This window comes from Mirounga leonina, unplaced genomic scaffold (assembly GCF_011800145.1).
Source record: "Mirounga leonina isolate KUSES-001 unplaced genomic scaffold, KU_Mleo_1.0 Mir_153, whole genome shotgun sequence".
Classification (NCBI taxonomy): Eukaryota; Metazoa; Chordata; class Mammalia; order Carnivora; family Phocidae; genus Mirounga; species Mirounga leonina.
In genome coordinates, this window is record NW_023270387.1 from 12,919,666 (window position 1) to 12,939,519 (window position 19,854).

At 40.3% G+C, this 19,854-nt stretch overlaps 1 protein-coding gene across 2 annotated transcripts in view; it reads right to left on the reverse strand.

Moving 5' to 3' along the window:
• Positions 1 to 2,154: 2,154 nt before the first annotated feature.
• Positions 2,155 to 19,854, reverse strand: part of BUD13 (BUD13 homolog) — a 28,223-nt gene continuing 10,523 nt past the window's right edge. The window contains exons 5-10 of one of the 2 annotated variants that reach the window (XM_035008995.1): positions 18,919 to 19,223; positions 17,255 to 17,360; positions 16,788 to 16,926; positions 16,071 to 16,255; positions 15,759 to 15,840; positions 2,155 to 2,547 (exon numbers count right to left, since the gene is read on the reverse strand). In XM_035008995.1, coding sequence (XP_034864886.1) covers positions 2,454 to 2,547; positions 15,759 to 15,840; positions 16,071 to 16,255; positions 16,788 to 16,926; positions 17,255 to 17,360; positions 18,919 to 19,223 — 911 coding nt within the window. In that variant the 3' untranslated portion in view covers positions 2,155 to 2,453. The remainder of the gene's footprint in view (positions 2,548 to 15,758; positions 15,841 to 16,070; positions 16,256 to 16,787; positions 16,927 to 17,254; positions 17,361 to 18,918; positions 19,224 to 19,854) is intronic. The other variant, XM_035008996.1, reaches the window with a different exon arrangement.

Below are 19,854 nucleotides of genomic sequence, written 5' to 3' on the forward strand. Positions count from 1 at the left end.
TATTCACAGAGTGATCCAAACGTTTTAAAATTAATTATGGTGATAGGTGCACAACCCTGTGATATCTAAAAACCACTGAACTATACTTCATGGGAAATGAGTAAACTGTGGTGTGTGAGTTATATCTCAATAAAGCTTTTTAAAAAATGAACACCTAGGGGCGCCTAGGTGGCTCAGTCAGTTAAGCATCTGCCTTTGGCTCAGGTCATGATCCTGGGGTCCTGGGATCAAGACCCACATCAGGCTCCCTGCTCAGCGGGGAGCCTGCTTCTCCCTCTCCCTCTGCCTGCCACTCCCCGTTTGTGCTCTCTCACTCTCAAAAAATAAACAAAATCTTTTTAAAAAAATGAACACTTTATCTCACTCTTTCTTTGGGTCAAGAATTTAGAGCTAAGTGATTCTGGCTCAGGATCTCTCATGAGGTTGTGGTCATATGTCAACTGGGGCCACATTCATCTAAAGGTTTGAATGGAGGGAGAATATCCACTTCCAAGGTGGGTCACTCACACTGATTGGTAACTCAGTGCCGTCTACTGGTGAGAGGCCTTAGTTCCTTTCCACATAGACCTCTCCAGATGGCTGTTTGAGTGTTCTCATGACATGGCAGCCAGCTTCTTCCAGAGCAAGGGATCCAAGAAAGTACAAGACAGATTCAGTGTCTTTTATGACCTAGCCTCAGAAGTCACACGCTTCCAGTACATCCTATTGGTTACACAGGACAGCCCTATTCATTATGGGAGCAGACTATACAGAACTTGCATACCAGGAGTCAGGAATCATCAGGGGCCATCCTGGAAGCTGGCTATCAATACTTGATGAATAGGAAGACAAAAATAGTAACAGCCAACAATTTTGTGACACATACTATGTGCAAGCACTGTTCTAAGCTCACAATAAACCTATGATGAGGTAGGTACGATTATCTTCATTTCACAGATGAAGAAACTAAGGCACAAAGAAGTTAAGTAGCTTACCAAGATCACACAGTTAGTAAAAGACATAGCTGGGATTCAAACTCAGGCAGCATAGCTCCAGAGCCACACTCTTACACGTAATACTGCATCCAGGATATTACTTAATTCCAATTAAGTGTTGCCCATTTGTGCTCCGGAATGGATGCACCCTCCCAGTTGAAACTCCCCGTAAGTTCTCATCCCCCATGACAGCTCAGTCTCTTACTTTTGCCAAACCAATAAAGTAGAAACATATTAACATTTTATTTTGTGTTTCTCTAATTACCTATGAGGTAATATACTTATTAGTCATTCTGGTTTTCCCTTTAGATTTTACCTATTTATATTCTTTGTCCATTTTTATTTTGTGTTTTTTTTAAAGATTTTATTTATCTGAGAGAGAGTGAGCAAGCACAGAGGGAGAAGGAGAGGGAGAAGCAGACTCCTTGCTGAGCAGAGAGCCCGATGCAGGCTCGATCCCAGGACCCTAAGATCATGACCTGAGCTGAAGGCAGATGCTTAACTGACTGAGCCACCCAGGCTCCCCTTATTTTGTGTTTTGTTTTTCTTTCTGACTTACAGTAGTTCCTTCTATATTAGTCTTTTATGTATGCAATCCCTTGTCAGTTTTAAACTTTGCAAATATTTTCTCCTAATCTACACACATCTTTAGCTTTGACTATGAGATGCTTTGTTAACCAGAAATCCTTAATTATGAAGTAGTCGAAGGTATCAAATCTTATGGATTGTGCCTCGGGGATCTTACTTAACAAATCTATCCTCACCCCAAGGTCACAATGACATTCTCTAATTTTTCCTACTGGCTTTAACATTTTGCCTTTCATTTAGATCTTTAATCGCTTTGGAATGTCTTTGTTTTATATGGTTTGAGGTAGGGATCCAACTTTATTTTTATCCATACATAAGCTAATTTTCTAAGCACCATTACCTATTTCTTCCTCGCTAATTTGTGACATTACCTTTATCATACACCATGTCTCAAATAGCTATGTCTATTCCTAAGTTTAGTTTAGCACTAATTCATATTTTCTAAGAGGAAGGACCCATTGCTGAAGTTTTTACTCACACTGCTTTCTAGATTAATGAAAAATCCAACCACCACCCTCCAAGATCCATGAGGGTTCATCATTAGCTTGTATTCTTCCCCAAAACAGAATACCCAATTAAGAACATGATTTTGAAAAAATAAATGCATGTTTATTAAAAAAGAAAAACCCTAACCAAGAACAACCCCTGGGACAATGAAAAATCAATGCCTCCTCTGAAGGCCAGCAATAGCCAGTGTTGGCACACCTAAGAAGTCCAGGTGCCTCAATCCAAACATCAGGTCTCAAAATACTCTTCCGTAGTCAAAACTGGCATTCAAGTTGCTCGTCTGTGTGGACCCTGATTATTAGCATAGACAACTGTTACAGCTGGATGTCTGGCTGCCCTATGTCCACTACCACAACCCACAGCCACCCCACAGCCTCAGAAAAGTTACATATCCTCAACACTCCACTTGTAGGCAAGTTCCTCCACCGCCTTCTTGCTGGCAAGCCTGGCAAAGCGCTTCTGTTCAAATCCATTGGATCTGCAATCAAGAGACACCGATCAGCCAGAATCCTGAACTGGACATTTATTTTTGAAAAAAGAGAAGAGTTCACAACCTAATGAATAAGGAGGAAAGTAAGGCAATCATGTGAAAATATTTAAGACATACGCAATAGAATCAAAAAGCGAAAATACATAATTCATCCTTTTATTAGGTCCTGTTCAGACTCTTCACCACTCTTTTGACAATTGTTTCAAGCATTTACCACTCTACAGGCCCAACTCACTCTCAGCTGATGTCTACATCTTATAATTTATCCATTCATTACACAAGCATTTAGTGAATTCTCATTACAGGCATATCTCGCTTAACTGCACTTCACTTTATTGCGTACTTCACAGAATGAGTTTTTTTGTTTTGTGGCAACCCCGCATGAAAGCCAAGTCTATCAGCGCCATTTTTCCAACAGCATTTGCTCACTTGGTACCTGTGTCACATTTTGGTAACTCTTGCAGTATTTCAAACTGTCTCATTATTTGCTATGGTGATCTTCAATCAGTGATCTTTGATGTAACTACTGTAAATTGTTTGGGGTGCCACCAATTGTGCCCCTATAAAATGGCAAACTTAGTCGACAAAACGTTATGTGTTCTGACTGCTCCACTGACCGGCCACTTCCCCATCTCTCTCCCTCTCCTCTAGCATTGCTGAGACACAGCAATACTGAAATTAAGGCAATTAATGACCCTACAGTGGCCTCTAAGTGTTCAAGTAAAAGGAAGAGTCATACATCTCACTTTAAATCAAAAGCTAGAAAAATGATTAAGCTTAGTGAGGAAAGCATGTCAAAAGCCAAGACAGGCCGAAAGCTCTACCTCTCACGCTAGTCAGTCAGGCTGTAAATGCAAACGAAAAGTTACTGAAGAAAATTAAAAGTGCTACTCCAAGGAACATACAAATGTTAAGGAAGCAAAACAGCCTTACTGCTGATAATGGAGAAAGTTTTAGTGGTCTGGATAGAAGATCAAAGCAGCTCTAACATTCCTTTAAGCCAAAGCCTAATCCAGAGCAAGGCCCTAACGCTTTTCAAATTTGTGAACGCTGAGAGAGGTGGGGAAGCTGCAGAAGAAAAGTTTGAAGCTGGGGTGGTTGGTTCATGAGGTTTAAGGAAAGAAGCTGTCTCTGTAACATAGAAGCGGAAGGAAAAGCAGCAGGTGCTGACGTAGAAGCTGCAGCAAGTTCTCCACTAAGACAGTCAGTGAAGGTGGCTCCACTAAACAAATTTTCAATGTAGATGAAACAGTGTTCTATTGGAAGAAGATGCCTCTAGGACTTTCATAGCGAGAGAGAGGAAGTCAATGCCTGGCTTCAAAGCTTCAAAGGACAGGCAGACTCTTGCTAAAGGGTTAATGCAGCTGGTGACTTTAAGTTGAAGCTACTGCTCATTTACTACTCCAAAAATCCTGGGGCTCTTAAGAATTATGCTAAATCTACTCTGTCTGAGCTCTGTAAACAAAAAAACAAAGCCTGGATGACAGCACAGCTGTTTACAACATGGTTTCCCAAATATTTTAAGCCCACTATTCAGACCTACTGCTCATTAAAAAAGATTCCTTTCAAAATATTACCTCTCACTGACAGTGCACCTGGTCACCCAAGAGCTCTGATGGAGATGGACAATGAGAAGAATGTTGTTTTTGTGCCTGCTAGCACAATATCCATTCTGCAGCCCATGGATCAAGGAGTCATTTTGACTTTCAAGTCTTATTATTTTGTAAGGTTATTGCTGCCATAGACAGTGATTCCTCTGATGGATGGGGGCAAAGCAAATTGAAAGGATTCACCATTCTCGATGCCATTAAGAACATGTGATTCACAGGAAGAGGTCAATATATGAACATTAACAGGAGTTGGGAAGAATCTGATTGTAACCCTCATGTAGACTTTGAGGGGTTCAAGACTTTAGTGGAGAAAGTACCTGCAGATGTGGTGGAACCAGCAAGAGAACTAGAATCAAAAGTGGAGCCTGAAAATGGGACTGCACTGCTGCAATCTCATGATAAAACATGAATGGACAAGGAGTTGCTTCTTAGAGATGAGCAAAGAAAGTAGTTTTGTTTTTGTTTTTTAAGATTTTATTTATTCATTTGAGACACAGAGATACAGAGAGAGAGAGAGAGAGCATGAGCAGGGGGAGAGGGAGAGGGAGAGGGAGAAGCAGGCTCCCCACTGAGCCAGGAGCCCGATGTGGGGCTCGATCCCAGAACCCTGGAATCATGACCCGAGCCAAAGGCAGACGCTTAAGCATCTGAGCCACCCAGGTGCCCCAAGAAAGTAGTTTCTTGAAATGGAATCTACTCCTGGTGAAGACACTATGAAGACCACTGAAGTGACAACAAAGAATTTAGAATGTTACATAAATGTAGCTAATAAAGCTGTGGCGAGATGCGGGAGGATGGATTCCAATTCTGAAAGTTCTACTGTGGGTAAAATGCTATCAAACAGCATTGCATGCTACAAAGAAATAATTCATGAAAGGAAGAGTCATATGATGTAGCAAACCTCACTGCTGTCTCATTTTAAGAACTTGCCACAGCCGCCCCAGCCTTCAGCAGCCTCCACCCTACTCAGCCAACCACATCAAGGCAGGACCCTCCACCAGCAAAAAGAATATGACTCATGAAAGCTCAAATGATGGTTATCATTTTTTAGCAATTAAGTATTTTTAATTAAGTGGATACATTGGGTTTTTTTTTTTTTAGATATAATGCTATTGCACATTTAGTAAACTATGGTACAGTATACATATAACTTTTATACACATTGGGAAACCAAAAAATTCATCTGCCATATTCACTTAATTATGGTGGTCTGAAACCAGACCCCCAATTATCTCTGAGATGTGCTTGTATATACTAGGCACTGTTTCATGAAAATGAGTATGACACAGCATCTGTCCTGATGAACTCCGACTAGTGGAGGAGACTGACATTTATACCAATAATTAAAATAAAAAGCGACAAACTGTGGTGGAGATATGCATTGGGTATCTTAGAAACAGAATGGGGATCTTACTCAACTTGGGAAAGGGATGAACAGGAATGGTCTGGAAAGGCTTTGTGGAGGTAGCCCCTAAGCTAAGTCTGAAAAAATAGAGCTAACCACAGGGTTGGAGGTAGGGAAGGCCAGAAAGGTCAGGAAGCATTTCAGGACAGAGCACACCATGACTAACAAGAACAAAGGTGCAAAAATAAGAAACAGCTTGCTACATGGAGGGAACCAGAGGCAAACTGGTATAGCTAGAGCCTACTGGTATGACGAAGGGAATAGCACGAGACAGAGTTAAAAAGCTCAGATTTCATCCAGTAGGGATAGATTTAAAACAGGAGCAGAAACCGTATTTCAAAGAGATCACTCTGGAGGAGACTGGAGGCAGGAAAGTTACTAGAGGGTATAGGCAACAGATGATGAAAGCAATGATAAAGGAGACTTAGTGACAGATTAGCTATGTAAGAGCAAAGGAGGAGGAGGTAAGTTTAACTTGCAGGTTAATAATTTTCATGACCAGATGAATGAGGCTGCACTAAGCAGGACAGAACATAAGAGGAAGAGCAGGTTAGGGGAGCTGAGGCTGATGAGCTCAGATTTGAAATCCTCGCATTCAAGGTGCCTCACATACACAGCAAAAGAGAAATCCAATGCACAGCTATATACACCAGACTGAACCGCAAACACCGACTTGGGGATCACATACATACAGGTGGTAATTGAAGGTGTGACTAAATAAGATTCAGCCAGAAAGAGCACATGGAGTAAGAACAGCTAAGGTTAGAGATGGAGCCCCTAGCAACATTAAAGGGGTACAAAGAGGAAGACAGCTCATAAAGGTGGCCAACAAGAAGAGAAAAGAACCAGGAGTAGAGTGTCATGAGAGTTTCAAGAGTGGACCTCAACTACCTTCAATACTATGAATTCTGTCTTCTTACATAAACTTTTTGAAAGAGCCTGTATTCACGGTCCACACTTCCTCACTTTTCATTCACTCCTTAACACATTAAACCCTGGCTTTTATCTGACCATGCCCCAGAGTTAGCTCTCTTTCAGGTCACCAGTGACCTTCCTTATTGCCAAATCCAGTGATTTCTCCCTTTCCCCAAGTCAGCTGCCAGGTCCTGCCACCTTCTCCCCTGAACACTTGCCCACGTCCTCTTCTCTCCATTGCACTCGACCGCCACAGTTCAGACCTCCATCTCCTTTACCCTGACCTACTGCAACAGCCTTGTACCTTGTCTCTCCACTTCCAGACCTGTGCCTTTTACATGCTTCATATTACTGCCATAATGATACGTCTATCTAAAATGCAGAGCTGCTGTTAATCCTTCAGTGGCTCTCCTCTGCCTTTACAGTGAAGACCACACTCTTCAGAAAAGCTTCCAAAGCCTACTGTGACCAAGTCCCTGCTTACCTTTCCAATCCAACTCATGCACTACACTTCATGCTATCCAACAACAGCAAACTGCTTATGACAGCCCCTCCATAACACTATGATGTTTCATATCCTTATGACTTCACACATACAGGATCCTCTTCCTTAAACCTCCCCCCTTTCCTTCTGTTGGCTGGTGACTGACATCCCTTAAGACTAAGCTCATGTATGTTCCAGGAAGCCTTCCCTGACCACACTCTCCCAAGGCTGAATTTACTCTTCCTTTGTGCTCCCAAAGCACCTTGGAAATCCTCTATAATAATACTTAGCAAATACCATTGAAATTATTTGTCTTTCTCCTCTACATAGAAAGTGAGTTCCTAAGCTCAGGGACTGTCTCTCACTAATTGTGAGAACTTGGCACCTAGTACATAGCTGCTTAAAGCAATCACATCTCTGCTAAGTGTTACTAAACTGACTGAGGTAACAGGCTTCCCTCTTTCCTCAAGCCTTCTGTAAGGGATGAGTAGGGTAAGTAATGGAATGTTTTAGGAAGAAGGGAAGCTTATTACAAATGGCTCCATCTCTAACCTTAGAAGCATGCAGGATATTCTAGAACACCAAGGAAACCACTGTTTTTTGCCTTGGGGAATAAATACTTAAGAGAACCAACACTAATATGATCATACAGATGAAGGACATAAGGAAAACCAACCAAACCCTACAGGATCAAAAAAACAAACTGTAAGAGCACTACAATGGAAAAGTCTTGGACTAGAGAATCTAGAGCCCAGGATTCTAATTCCAGCTTTCTCAGGTGAGCTAAATAACTCCAGGGAAGTCGTTCAATTTATCTGAGCCTCAGTTTGTCTTTTAAATAATAATGGGATTAGATTAGTGGACCTTATGGGTTTTTCCAACTACAGATCTGTTCCAGAAATGTTTACTTGCCATGGGTCAAAACCAGACAAAACTAGAAAAGGTAAGAAAAGAATGAATAATCAGAAAGAAAGCAAAGATGAGAAAGAGAACTAAAAGGCAAGATCTAGGGAAAAAATACGAAGTGGAAGAACACTACTGGGAGAGCTGGAGACAGATCAGACGCCAGGAAAATACTAGGTCAGGGAGAGTTCTGAGTTTGGCTCCAGAAATATTTTTTTTTTAATAGAAAAAAAGGAGGGGGGGGCGTTGACTCAATGTAGCAGGGAAAATCTTTAGGATGTGGCTATAAGATCTACTTCTGACTACAAATTAGCATTCTGAAAGATATTCCCACTACCAAAGGGCCTGTATCTGGCAAGCTGCAAACCAAGAAGTAGTAAGCGAGCCTGAAACCACAGCCACCCTTTGGATACCTGCCAATACCAGGAACTAGAGTCCTAGATTCCAATGGCAGTTTGAGGGACAGAAGAACAATGCCTCAGGCCCATAAGAGGTGAGGCAATGGATTTCAGTCACAGCAGAGGAACTTGAGTGGACTAATCTACGCTTGGATAGCATTATAAAATCTGGACAAAATATCAAATTGCAAGTATTTGAAATTATCTGAAGGCCTGGGAAAGTGACCAAAAAGGCAGGCAGGATCTGGATGGGAATCTATGTGCGAAAAGAGATTTCTGCTTTCTGCCAGAGGGCACGGCACTTTCCCATGTGCACAGATCAAGGAGGCAAAAAGCCACAGGCTTACTGGCTGGAGATGTCCATGCAAAGAGGGGAGAGCAGCTGGAGAATCAGGGAGGAAGCTCTGAAAGGGGGGGAGCTACAAAACACAGGAACCCCAGAATCTACACACAAACTGCACCCAAATCCTTGGCCAACTGCTAAACAGTGCTTGTGCAAGGAAAACCACATTGGGCAAGATGAAAAAGCAGCAGCTAGAAACTGAAAAACTGGGCAGAAAGTGTAGCTGCTGCCCACTGTGAAGAAGCCAGTGCCTGGAGTTCAAATACACCCACGTTAACTGTCCGCTAGAATAAAAATCAACATACTTCAGAAAAATATAACAGAATTCAATGTCCCTATCATGTACCATTTCATGTCCAGCATGTTAAAAAATGACCAGAAATGTATAGAATAATAAAATGTGATCAAACTCAAGAAAAAGCTATTAATAGAAACCAATCCTGAGGTGACCCAAATGTTGCAATTAGCACACAGGACTTCAAAGCACTAATTATAAATATTCTCAAGGAAGAGGGAAATGTCTCATAATGAATGAACAGATGGAAAATCTCAGCAAAGAAATACAAACTACCAAATGGAAATTCTAGAGTTGAAAAAAATCAGTTAAAAAAGTCCATTGCATGGACTTAATAGATTTGAGATGCAGAAAATCAATGAACTTGAAAAAAGATCAACAAAAACTATCTGATCTTAAAGAGAGAAAAATGGTGATAGAAAAATGAACAGAAATTCAGAGCTCTGCAGAATGATATCAAGTGGTGAAAATCAGTGTAACTGGAGAAGAAAGAGGAATTCAGAAGAAATAATTAACAAAAATAGCCAAATACTTCCCAAAAGTGAATAACATGAACTTATAGATCTAAGAGCACAGCAAACCCAAAGCAGGACAAATCAAAGAAAACCACACCGAGGTACATTACAGTCAAACTGTTGAAAACCTAACAGGAGAAGGAAATCTGCCAGACAAAAACAACATACTATAATGTGTGTGTGTGGCGGTGGGGGGAGTAACAATGAAACAAATGAAGACTGACTTTTTTTTTTTAAGAATTTTTATTTATTTATTTGACAGAGAGAGAGAGAGAGAGCACGTGCACAAGCAGGCTGAACAAGGAGCCTGATGTGGGACCCTGGGATCATGACCTCAGCCGAAGCTTAACCGACAGAGCCACTCAGGTGTCCCATGAGGACTGACTTCTAATTAGAAACAATGGAGGCCAGAAAATGAGCGAACACCCTCAAAGCATTGGCAGAATTGTCATGCAACTCTGGTACTATCAATCCAGAGTTCCATGTGTTGGTTCACAACCTCATGAGCTCCCCAGGTGAAGTCTGAAGTTGGCCCTGGTATGTGGAGGGCAAGGAGAGATAGAAGAAAGAGGCAGGCCACTCCAGATTGATAGGGGGCAGGTTCAATAAGCAAGGGAACTTACATATGAAGCCTGTCTTAGGTATCCACCCACCAGAATCTTAGAAGCTTATACAGAGGCCTTAACTGGGTTCAGGGATATATTCAGCCCAAGTGGTCTCAACACCTTACTCTCTCAAGGCTGCATCCTTGAAACAGCTGCTGGTATGGGAAAAATGGGCAGGACACACATTCCAAGGACAAGAGAGGCAGTAAGAGGCCTCTGACTGCCTGGGTCCAGCTTGTGGTGCAACCAGTGGTCATGTCCTCTTTTTTTTTTTAAAGATTTTATTTATTTATTTGACAGAGAGACAGCACAAGTAGGCAGAGCGGCAGGCAGAGGGAGTGGGAGAAGCAGGTTCTCCACCGAGCAGGGAGCCTGACATGGGGCTCGATCCCAGGACCCTGGGACTATGACCAGAGCTGAAGGCAGCTGCTTAACCGACTGAGCCACCCAGGCACCCCTGGTCATGTCCTCTTGGTGACCTCCTCCAACACTATGTCAGTAAAACTGTCCTTCAGAAATGAAGGTAAGAAAAAGGACTCTAATTTAATAGAATTGTGCCAATGTCAATTTCCTTATTTTGGTAATGTACTATGGTTATATAAGATTATCAATGGGGGAAGCTGGGTCAAGGGTATGCTGTAACACACTGTACTATTTTTTCAAGTTCTTGTCTAAAATTATTTCAAAATTAGGGGCGCCTGGGTAGCTCAGTCATTAAGCGTCTGCCTTCAGCTCAGGTCACGATCCCAGAGTCCTGGGATCAAGCCCTGCATCGGGCTCCCTGCTCAGCGGGAAGCCTGCTTCTCCCTCTCCCATTCCCCCTGCTTGTGTTCCCTCTTCGCTATGTCTCTCTCTATCAAATAAATAAATAAAATCCAAAAAAATAAAATAAAATTATTTCAAAATTAAAGTTTTGAAAAAATAAAGGTGAAATAAAGACATTTTCATATCAACAAAAACTGAGAAAATTTGTTGCCAATAAACCTGCATTAAAGGAATATTAAAAGTTGTTTAGAGGAAAAGAAAAAAGAGCACCAGAAATGGTAAGTATGTGAGTCAGATATTAACACCTATACATTTTGTTGTTTTCTTAGTTTTTTTTAAATAACTGTAAATTTTAGAACACTGTATTGTGGGATCTACACCATTTATGTTTTGTATATGACAACAGTAGCACACAGAACAACAGGGTAAGTGAACTACAGTGTTACAAGGTTCTTTATTTTATGTGAAATAGTACAGTTGTAACTCTCAGTAGGCCATGATTAAGTTAAAGATACATACTGTAATCCTTAGAGCAAACACTAAAAAAAAACTGCAGAGAGGCTTAGCTAAAATAACAGAGCAACTAAAATTCAATACCAAATGTGCACACCTAAAATCCAAAACACTGACAATACCAAAGGCAGGCAAGGATATGGAGCAACAGGAATCCTCATTCTTTGGTGTAATGTAAAATGGTATAGCCAACTGGAAGACAGCTGGCCATTTCTTATAAAGTTCAACATAGACTCACCATATACCAGCAATCAGTGGGTATTTAACAAGTAAGCTGAAAACTATGTCCATATAAAACTCTATACACAAATGTTTATTGCGGCTTTATTCACAGTTGCTAAAAATTGGGAGCAACAAAGATGCCCTTCAACTGTGGAATAAACAAACCAGTACATCCATACAATGGGATATTCATGCAAGAAGATGGATGAATCTTAAGTGCATTTTGCTAAGTGCAAGAAGTCAGACTCAAGAGGCTACATATTGTATGATTCCATTCATGTGCCACTCCGAAAAAGGCAAAATTTTAGGAAGAGAAAACAGAGCACTAATCACAAGGGTTTGGGGGAGAGGGTGTAACTGACTAAAAGAGGACTTAAAGGGAAATTTTAGGATGATGGGACTTTCTATATAGTACTAGGGTGGTGAATGAATGACTGTGCATTTGTCAAACCTCACAGAACCGTACATCATAAAAAGTAAACACTAACATAAGCAAACTCTAGAAAGGAAAAATCACCCAGGATGTCAGGAAATCCAGGACAGACTGCAGACTATGACAAATGAATCTAACTATATTATAAATGTATGACATAATAGTATGGGGGTGGGGAGGCAGGGAGTTGACCCTTTAAGGTACGTTGGAAAATGGTAGTCTCACTAGAAATTATAAGGGTAAGAACAAAAGCAACTACACGTAAATACTATAGTTGGAAATCTGTTTTCTCATTTCATTTCTCAATTCTGAAACTGTTTTACATGTATACTGAGGTAAGCAAAACGGATGGTAGCTGGTGGGTGCCAGGTTTCTCAATGTTGGAGGAGAAAGTTATAGATAAGCAAGAAGAAAAGGTCATACTGCATTAAAGTAGGTTACACCAATATGAACTCATATTTATGTATCTGTATATATAAACATGTATGCATATAGACATATACATAAACAGGTACAGAAATAATGACAGATATGTACGTATACATGGATTACTAGACATGTACTACCTAGCTCTGTCTGCTAACAGGGCCTAGAAACAATAACACCCAAGTAACAAGTTCTACAAGTCAGATCTTCGTTTCTAAATACCATTATCCATTAAAAGCAGCCAGGGGCCCTTGTAAAGTCGGGACAGGGAAAATACAAGATGAGTCTGGAGCATCTTGTAGTATCAGAAAGTCAGAGAGTGCTCAAAAAATAAAAGGATAGGGCATGCAAAAGGGACACCTTAAAGAATTCCCAGTGGATAAAGAACAATTTGAGCAACAAAATAAATAACATGTTACTGGATTACAACAGTATAAAATATACATGACTTATTACCGACAAAAAAATATGACTAAATGGGGTGATGAAACAAATCCTTATAGAAAAAGTCCAAGTATTGTAGATATCCCACCCACAGGTCGCCTTTTGAGTGCAAGCTGAACTTAGTGACTCACTTCTAGAAAGCAGAGTATAGAAGGGGAAAAAGAGTAACTTTAAAGTGGAGAAACTGGCAAATACTGACCACCTTCACCAAGTGATTAAGGTTAGCATCACTAGTGATGTCCTGTGGTTACCATGTACTGGTTAAAATGATTTGATGAGAAGGGCACTCCACCACTGTAGTATTCTTTCCAAACACCCATAACCTCAGTCTAACCATGAGAAAAACATCAAATGAACCCAATTTGAGGGATATTCTACAAAATAACTGACCATATTCCAAAAAACTGACAGGGCCACAAAGAGCAAAGACTGAGAAACTGTCACATATCAGAGAAGACTACAGAGAATGACAGTTATGTGCAATGTGGGATCCTGAATTGGATCCTTGAACAGAAAAAGGACTTTAGTGGAAAAACTGGTGAAATCCAAGTAAAATTGGGTACATTAATAATAACATATGAATATTGGGTCTGATAAATTGTACCATGGTAATGTAATGAGTGGTAATAAACTGGATGAGGGGTGTACAGGAATTCTTCATACTATCTGCATATTTTCTATAAATCTACAATTATTAAAAAACAAAATGTTTATTTTTTAAAAAATAATTTTCAAAACAGTTCCCCCACAACTACAGAATACATATTTTCCTCAAATGCAAACAGATGATTCACGAAGGTAAACTATATACTGGCCATAAAACGCAGCTTAATAAATTTCAAAAGATCAAAATATTATGGAGTATATTCTCTAACCTCAAGAGAATTAAATTGGAAATCAGTAACAGTGAGGTATCTAGAAAAGTCTAAATGTTTGGAATTAAACAATGCATTCCTAAGTAACTCATGGATCAAAGAATGAACCAAAATCCAACAGACATTCCTGAAAAAAACTCTCAGCAAACTAGGAACAGAAAGGAACCTTCTCAACTCAGTAAAGGGAATCTACAAAAAAAACTATAGCTTACAACATATTAATGGCAAAAGACTGATGTTCTTCTAAGATTAGGAAGACAGAGATGTCTGTTCTTACCACTTCTATTCAACATCTGCACTGGAAGTTCTAGTTAGTGCAATAAGGTAAGATAAAGAACACAGGACATTTGGATTGGAAAGGAAGAAGTAAAACTGTCTATATTCACAGATGACCTGATCCTTTAGGTACAAAATCCGAATGGAGTCTATAAAAAAGCTATTGTACAAAGTGAGCTTCACTACAATAACAACTGATATTTGTCACCAATGAAAAATTCAAGCTTTTAAGCATAAATTGAATTTTAAAAAAATGTGTATCCGCCACCATGAACCCTAGCTTCCCATTAAAAATTTTGGTGATGAGATCAGAGGTAATAATAACAAATACAAGATTAGGTGATGTTGTGTAGCGAAAAATGTCAGCATTTGGCAGGTCTGAAAAACTCAGCAAACCAGTATTTTCCAAATGAGCAGTACTTGATGTTATAAAATCATGCACCAGGAAAAGATCCATCCAAAGCAGGGGGAAAAAAATGGATTTTAATGTAACAGTATGGAAAGTTTTTTGATATGGTTTCAGACTCCATATTACAAATCACCTTTAAGAAACTATCACTTGCTGAGTTTTTCTGTAGTATCAAAACATATAATACACCTTCCTTTTCTAACTACCTATGTATAAGGCTGAATTTTCTAAGGCTAAATTTGCTTCCTGTACTTCAACTAAACATGGTGCAAAAGACTCAATGCAGAATCCTGCTATCTACTCTTAAGCCAAATATGAGTGAGATTTGCAAAAATCCTAATCAATGCCATTCTTCTATTTTCTTTGTTTGGAAAATAGTTATTTTTCTTTAAAAATATGGCAATTACGTTAACATAATGGCTTTATTATGTTTTTAATGAACTAATAAACACTTTTTAAACATCTCAGTTTAGTTTCTAATATAGTAAATATTAAAAGATATATTCCACATAAACAGAAGTTTTTTGGGGGTTCTCAGTAATTTTTAAGAGTATAAAAGGGTCTTGAGAGCAAAATTTTGAGAATCACCATGCTAAATGCTAGAACTACATGCTTTAGTTGGCAAGAGGAGATGGGCTCTAACATGTAAGTAGAGGGATAGACTTTGGATAGAAGCACATTTAGGTAATCGTGCTAATAGATAGGAAGTTAGAGTATATGGGTTGATGCTGGTCGTATGGGTCAGTGAGACACTGTAAGTAGCTCACTCTTAAGGCAGTGAAGAGAAGGTTCAAGAACTACATTTTAAAGACATAACACACAAAAGACTCCAGACACCCACCCATACTCATCCCCTCTAAACCTCAGAAAATATCACTAGAAGTGACCAATGTCAAAAACAAAGGGTATCCAGGGCGCCTGGGTGGCTCAGATGGTTAAGCGTCTGCCTTTGGCTCAGGTCATGATCCCAGGGTTCTGGGATCAAGCCCCGCATCGGGCTCTCTGCTCAGCGGGAAGCCTGCTTCTCCCTCTCCCACTCCCCCTGCTTGTGTTCCCTCTCTCTCTGTGTCTCTCTCTGTTAAATAAATAAATAAAATCTTTAAAAAAAAAAAAAAAAGGGTATCCTACCGGCAGCACCAGAGTTATTTGTCCAGAGCTTTAAAAAGCTTTGAAAGGGAAAAAGGGAGGAGGAGAAGGAGTATTCTAAGCATGGGAAACAGGATCTGGGGACCTTAGAAACAGAAGGAAGCAAACTGAGTGTTATTAACTTTGTGCTTAGAGCAGAGAGTACGGGGGAGTGATTTAAGAACGGTTAGGGTCAGATGGAAGAGAAAACAAAACCATAGGAAACATTCAGGCTTACCTGTCCACTCCATCCCAGCGATATCCAGGCCAGATATTGAATCTGTTGGGAGGAGGTGCAGGACCACTGTAGCGAGGTCTCACTAGTGAGAGGAGAGAAAGAGAAAAGAAGTTAGTTACTATGTAACTCAATTCAGAGCTGGGTGGCAGTGGTAACAAAAAATTTTATACAGAAATCTCTACTGAGCTGAACCCAAATTCCCAAACACAAGGAACCTAAGACTATATGGGAAAGCCCATACATGTGCCCAGCTAAAGACCCTCTCTCCTTCCATAAGTCACCTCCATCTCTGGTGAGTCCCAGAAGGCTCACCTTTCTTATTCTTGTTCTCCTTGGCTTTATTCTTCTTGATAAAGTTGGCCATGGGGTCCCCCTCTCTTTCCTGTTCTCTCAGCATCCGATCCAGATCTTCATCATCAATATAGCGGGCCAGAGGCTTCTGCATTTCCTTCACTGCATCCTCCACGTTTTGTTGCTGCTGCCGGCTCTGGGCTAGCCTGGGCAAAAAGAACCAAGAGCGTCTGCTATCCTGTGTAACATTTCCCCTCTTACACTGAGATAGACCATATGACTACATTTGGAGAACCTCATTTTTCTGGCAGCTTAGGCCAAATATTGAAAAGAGTAAAATTCCTAGAATACCAACTGAAAGTGTGGACTCCATCCGTATCTTAGAAAGGAGATTGAGCACACTGAATTTTCCATTCCTGAAATAGCTCTGAAGGCAAAGCAATGAACTAGCTGGTCAGAAAAGTAAAGAATGGGGCGCCTGGGTGGCTCAGTTGGTTAAGCGACTGCCTTTGGCTCAGGTCATGATCCTGGAGTCCCAGGATCGAGTCCCGCATCGGGCTCCCTGCTCAGCAGGGAATCTGCTTCTCCCTCTGACCTTCCCCCCTCTTGTGTGCTCTCTCTCATTCTCTCTCTCAAATAAATAAATAAAATCTTTAAAAAAAAAAAAAAAAGAAAAGTAAAGAATGAACTTCTCCAGTCCTAGCGTAGTCATGTTCTTCATTTCGGTGATTCTCTTACCCTTTGCCCCACTGAGCGTACAGCTCATCTCTCTCCAAGTCCTTCTCTGCTTTTCTCCTTTGCTCTAAACGTTCCAGTTTCAAATTCCTCTTACGACCAGATTTATCTCGAAATACGGTTTCAGCATACTGGAATTCAGCTGCAAAGGAAAATTCTACTTTTAAAGATAAACACCAGGTATCAAAATCAGAAATAATTCTAACAGCTGAAATCAACCACTTGGGATTCTGATGCTGGATAAAAACTTTGGCAGCCAGACTACAAATAGTTCCTACCAATATCTAACCTTTTTCAAGAAGGAAAAGAATCACTTGGGCCCACTAAGAAGTTAAAATAATACGTAAAACCAGAGCTTTTGAAACTTAATATCAATTAAAAGTTTAAAATATCACATACAATAAACTACATTTAAAAAATAATAAAATCTACATGAGACTCGAATGGTCTCTGCACTTTCACATTTTTACCTTCAAACGCCAGGGCTTCTTGGTCCCGTTTCTTGAGCTCCTGCTGTTCTCGCTGTATGTCAGTTAACACCAACCCAGTTTTAGCCCCAGAATACATGTGTGCAGCCTATGCAATGGAAAAGGGAGCATCCAACATTAATGAGACAATGTAGCAGCAGGCTCCAGGGTATACAGTTAAGTACATTTTTGCCTGATGATTAGCAATAACCAAACCAAAAACTCTAGCCTTGTATTCTCATTACCGACCACAAGATTCACAAAATAAAAAAGAAGAAATAAAATTGAATTTGATGGCAAATTAATAGTACTATCAAGTTTTAAGAATAAACAGAAACACAAACCAAGAAAATATTAAAGAAAAGGCACAGCATCTATATTTCTGACTTTTCAGTATATAAACTGCACACATGAAGCTGCACTCTGAGGTCACCTGATCAGAAACCTGTATCAAGCTCTAAGCCCTCCAGGAGAGACCCACACTGATAAAATATTCCATTTCAACTACAAACTCAAGCAAACTAAGGTCCTTCAGTTGAGGATATATTTTAGGATCATGACAAGTTACGACCCAATCAAACCTTTTTATTAAACTCCATTCCCTATCAAGATAAACAACCAACCCACAAATGGAGTATATAGTGTATCATGTGCAATGTACTCAATTTGATTACTAGGAAACTGTCCATGAAGTAAACAGACGCATAAAATGTCAAGGCGTCCAGTTGCAACACAAACCTCACTTTCTTCCCCAAAAAAGAAGAACCCCACTTCCTGAGTCAGGGACAGACTACAAGGACCATGTGGGCGACAGAGGAGACCTACCTGAAAAGTCTGGGTTGGAGGGAAACGAGCACACTGCAGGCTCTATTCCTGTTTCTTAACCAACTCACTGGAATAAGATTCTGTCCCTAGCACTGGCATGCTTCACAAAACAATTGCTCAGAGTTCATGTGGATGTTCTGGGCAAGTCATGCTTCATCACACATTTAAAATAAAACAAAACACTGACTTCCCAGGTGGTATAATTTCCAGAAGTTGTTTTATATTTTAAATGCCTCTCTTTAAGCTCTGGATACAGAGACCCGCAGTCCAATTTATAATAATAAATTGCTTACGCTAATGTCTCACTTTGTCCTGGGCACTGTGCTAAGAGTTTTATTTACCCTGACTCATTTAACTCTCCCAATAACCTCATGAAGTACATACTACTATTATCCATGTTTTACAGATGAAGAAGCTGGGGCTTAGAGATATTCCATAGCTTAGTCAAATTTCACAAACAGCAGTTGAAGAAGTAGAATTCGAATATGTGATCTGATTAACACAAGGTTTGTACTCTGAACTCTACTCTATAAACTATAGTTCTCAGTTCATTCCTAAGACGGAAGTTTTTCCAGACCTATTAAAAAATGAGATTTGTGGAATAAAGAGGCTAGAAAGGCAGAAGATACTTAGGAAACCTTGTGTTTGCTAGTTCGTCTGGGCTGGGTTATAGGCAGTCCTGCCCTCAGAGAAAAGCAAAGAGCTCTAGAGGGAACTCTGCACTAGATTTACTATGCTACCAGGACCTACCTCCTCCCTCTCTGGTTTGTATATCTAACACATGTATAGAGATAGAAAACAAGTCACTCTAAGGAAAAGACAGGACTCCTGAAAATTCCCACCTTCTTTCCTAAAGGCTGACTCCTTCGAGGTGGAGACAGATCAGAATCAGAAGATTTGACCCTCTGTTTCCTCCTTGGTGGAGACAGGTCAGAATCAGAGCTCCGATGTGTAGGTCTATTCCGTGGAGGTGAAAGATCTGAATCAGAATCCTTGTGCCCTGAACTTTGCTTATGGCGAGGAGGAGAAAGATCTGAATCTGAGGCTTTCCAACTATCACTTGGGTAGGAGGAAGAGTCCAACACGTGACTCCGATGTCTCCTAGGTGAAGAGCTTGTGTGAAACTTCCTATGGCTGGGGGAAGAGTCTAGAAATTAAAAAATAAAGTCTTTAATCCCCTTGGCAGAATCTTAAAAACAGAACTTACCAGGCTAATATTCAATATTCATTCAGTCTTCCTCTAAAGAGCTATCACTACTCAAATACAAGTACAGATGACACGGGAGAAGAGCAGAGTCAGGGACAACTCTTAAAACCAACAGGCAGGATATGGGGTTCTATTCCCAAGTTACTACTAGTGACTGTGACTAGCATGTGAGACCTCAACATACTCACCTATGTCATATTTATCTGAGCATAGAATGGGCAAAACAACTTGCGCTCAGATCTCAGTGTTGTGGCAAAAGTTAAAAAATTACCTAGAATATACCTGGGTGGCTCAGTCGGTTAAACATCTGCCTTCGGCTCACTAAGGCTCCCTGCTCAGCCCCGTGTCAGGAGAAGTCTGCTTCTCCCTCTCCTTCTGCCCCTCCCCCCATTCATGCTCTGGGTTCTCTCTCTCTCTCAAATAAATAAAATCCTTAAAAAAAATGAAAACAGTACCTAGGGACAAAGACTGAGTAAACAAATCTCACTGCATAGGCCTGAGTTGTAGACAGAAACATCACAAATCAACTCTCAAAAAGGCAATCTGCAATGGGTATCAACAGTCTTAAAAA